The sequence below is a fragment of the Lycium ferocissimum genome, unplaced genomic scaffold (genome assembly GCF_029784015.1).
Source record: "Lycium ferocissimum isolate CSIRO_LF1 unplaced genomic scaffold, AGI_CSIRO_Lferr_CH_V1 ctg243, whole genome shotgun sequence".
Classification (NCBI taxonomy): Eukaryota; Viridiplantae; Streptophyta; class Magnoliopsida; order Solanales; family Solanaceae; genus Lycium; species Lycium ferocissimum.
The window spans coordinates 343,679-347,412 of record NW_026721548.1 but is presented as its reverse complement, the minus strand read 5'-3'; the positions used below and the strand labels follow the sequence as shown (position 1 = coordinate 347,412).

The following is a 3,734-nucleotide window of genomic DNA, read 5'->3' as shown; positions in this document are numbered from 1 at the left end:
CCACCCTTATCCTCCTATGGGGATCAAGGGTGGCTTGAACTTTTGATTTAGTGATTGTTAAGCAATCTCTCTCATCAAGTCCTAGATTTTTTTTTCTTTTCTAATTTTGAGATTTGTAATGGATAATTGAACTGTAAGAAAAAAACTGTAGATGTCTTCAAAACATTTTTATGCATCATATTCCATTTTCATAAACATTTATTATACACTATCAGTGCACACATCTTTAACTCTTTTGTGAATTTTAAAGGAGACGCTTTGTAAGCCATTTTGCCTTTTTTTCTTTTTTACATTGTCATAGACTCAGGGAACTAACCATTTATATTACCAAAAAGAATAACAAGCAAAGAAAAAGGAAGGCATAATTAAATCATTGCCCAAGGACACTATAATAAGTATATATTATTTTTTGTTAAAAACTGCATATCATAACGGTTTATAAATATTCTCATTGTACCAGGAGATTTGGCAGAGTAACAAAGTCCTTAGTCTCCAAGTGCACAGGAGGCGGAGGCTTGTACTCTGCTACTTCTTTTGGATCAAGCGCAAATCTTATGACATCCCCTGGATTTATGTCTTGTATCCTATATGCCTTTGGAACCCCAGTGCACAAGTTCCCTGTGGCAACCACAAATATAAAATCACAGTGATTTTGTATTTAACACAATTAATTACTACACTACTTAGATAATTTAATTAGCTAGCTAGTGTTGATTTACTTACTGCTATATGCATTTGCAGTGCTTGGGTACTGGGTTATGATTCCATCCGCACCATAGTAAATAAGGTTATGGATCAACATATAAGGATCAGAGCTATAATCCATGTAAATATCTTGGAATTCATTTCGAACAGTTCCAGCATAGACACTAATATTGGCCCAATGCATACAATCAATAAGGTTAGTGAAGTTCAGACTGAAACTCTCTCCTCGAAATTGTGTGTACAAGGAATGCTTATGTAAAAACACCGCATCTGCATGCTTCTTGATTTCCAATGCCGTCTCATTGGTTACAAATTCCACTTGCTTCTTAATGTGAAGTACTTTTTGGTAAGTGGGGATATCGTTGAATTTGTCCAACACTGAACTTTCACCTGACATGATTAGAACCTTCTGATTCGACTGCTTATCAAGTGTGGCATTGCTCAAAGCAGTCGTGACGGCACCAACAATGTCAAGACCCTTGTTGGCTGCAAGGTAGGCAGCATTCTTGAACACGACCAAGTTACAATTAGTTGTTAATAACTCCGAAATCCAGGACTATATACATATATATACAATAGAATAGAAAAGAAACTTACTTCTATGTTAATCAAGACTCCAGGAACTGCCTTTTCCTTGGCAAATTCCAAGAAATCTGAGAGAGTTACAAACTTGCCCACATTCTTGCGTGCTGGATCCCTTGCCAAATCTCCATCAAATTCACTGAACATTTTAGCTATGGCCCAAACCATATTAAAAAAACAAAGAGAGAAAATAAGATAATTAAAATTCAGAGAATGAAATCAAGCTAGTAATATTTGAAATATTATTGTCTTGAGAGAGGTGGCTGGCTCACGTTTTAATGATTGAATTTCGTCCCATGTTAAATCAAAAGAGAATATTCCCATAGAGGATTGAATTGCATCGAACTTAGCCGCTCGACTCATGAATTTTCCGAATGCAGTGGTGGTTGGGATAAGGTCAGCTGAAGGCAAGCAGAAGGCAACTCTATCTTTTGTCATTTGGACAGAACAATCGATTATGTCAGCACCATCATCTACTGCTTTTTGATAGGCAAGATCTGTTGATCCTGGATAATCTCCATTGGCTCCATTTGCAGAAATGACCAGAGCTGCCAATTTAAATTGCATAATAGAATTGAGATGCCACCTTTTTCAAAAGCTTTATAGGAACACTACGTAATACTACTTAGTTCTTTCATTGCCATAGAAATTCATTTCCTTACTAGGGACTTTCCTTGAAGCGTTTCGACTCCCTGCCAAGCAAGCTGCATCCAGAGAAGCAACTGTAAGCTGCAAGATTTGTATGTGTTTTTTCTCTTAATCTTAAGAAGAAAATTCTTACCAATGGCCATTGATGCAGTCGTAACGAAGTCTGTGACCACACCGTCAACAAAGAAACTGCGAGTTGTCAACGAACTGCAAGTACTCTCTTTGTGGATCATAACTGTAATTGTAAGGCAAAAAGTTATCATTTGCGAATCCAAATGCAAAAACTTCAAGACCTTGTTTATGAGCATCAACCACTAGATTGGTACTAGGCTCTAAATAGCGAGCTTTATTGACGGGCCATATGTACTCTCTTGGCACAACAATTCCCGCAGCAAATGTCTTGATCATGGATAACTTTGTTAATAGTGAAGAATATGTTTCATTTGTTATGGGTTCAACTACATTTCTATCAACGGGAAACTTGAACATTAGCTTCATTTTGAGACCTTGCACAATTGGTCCCATGCTTTTCAAGAAACCAATCTCTGGAGACGACATGTAAGAGATATCCTTCTTTATCTCCAAGAGTTGTTTAATATGATCCACCAAACTCAGTTTGTGCTGGCTGTAGAATGTCGGATACTGCAATACAATTTTATGAAATTAATTACGGAACCAAGACTAGACACTTTGATGAAAAAATAAGTCATTTTTACCGATATAGGATTTAGCATGCATTTCATCAAGTATTTCAAAAATGAGAAAGAAGGCAACTGATAGAAACCTCGGCATTGATCCACACTACAGCATTCTTGTTTTCTTCTAAAAATAGGCTAGTGGGATATGGTGATGAAAAATCAAATAAATCTGTTCTGCTGAATATTGATTGGGTTACTGGAGAACAAAATAACAAGGATAACAATGTCAGCTACAAATATTAGTATGAGTAGTTGTACCATATATTCATTTTCATGCATAAGATGTGACTTACCAAACAATTTACTTAACATCTCTTCACTCGTGAAGTCCAATGCAAACCATCCTTGAAGTTCTTTTCCATTAACAATGTAGGATTTTTTACGATTTGGAAAAGCATCAGCTGCAGTTGTTGTATTCTGGAGGTTTAACTGTGAGAGACAAAAGCCCTGTCCATCGCGACTCATATGGAGATCACATAGCAAGACAGTACCACCCTTTTCAAATACAAATGATTGACTAAATGCTATATCTGTTTGTGCGGGATAAAGACCCGAAAATCCCCCATTCGCAACTACTACTGGTTCATCACCGTGTAGAGTCAACCATGTTCGCTTAGGAAGAGGAGAAGAAGGAGCTGCACCCTTTCCAACTTTTGGATCAGCTATAGTGCAATGGATCATCCAACAAATTAATAAGAGATGCCTTATCATATTGTTCCTGTCTTGTTCCAAAATATATTTGTTTAACCAAATAAGCATCATCTTTAATTATCCAAAAAGAAATAAAAACATTTTACTACTATATGTTAAATATGTATGTTTAAAAACCATCTCAAAAATTATATAAGACAAATACTATTCCGCTTCAGATTCAAGAATGAAACCTTACTTAACCATTCGGTCTCTAATTTCTGCACACTGATGTAAAACTCCATAAGTTCCTGTTGGATATTCAGATCTGGGTCACAGGTCGCCCATGTAGACTGACCCTACCCGTTTCAGAAAAGATAATTATGGGAGAATTTACCCTACAACTGGAAACAAAACTGCTCCTAAAAACGTGACTACAGGAAGGGGATCAATTTTTTCCCAGATAGTTTT

At 36.5% G+C, this 3,734-nt stretch overlaps 1 protein-coding gene across 1 annotated transcript; it reads right to left on the bottom strand.

Annotated features, from left to right (window-relative positions):
• Positions 1 to 345: 345 nt before the first annotated feature.
• Positions 346 to 3,395, bottom strand: LOC132043424 (glycerophosphodiester phosphodiesterase GDPDL6-like). Its single transcript, XM_059433915.1, is given in 9 exon segments — positions 346 to 618; positions 724 to 1,210; positions 1,303 to 1,439; positions 1,560 to 1,835; positions 1,950 to 1,991; positions 2,069 to 2,117; positions 2,119 to 2,577; positions 2,720 to 2,829; positions 2,927 to 3,395. Coding segments are annotated over 9 exon segments (2,199 nt in total). The 3' UTR covers positions 346 to 448.
• Between the last annotated feature and the right edge of the window lie 339 nt (positions 3,396 to 3,734).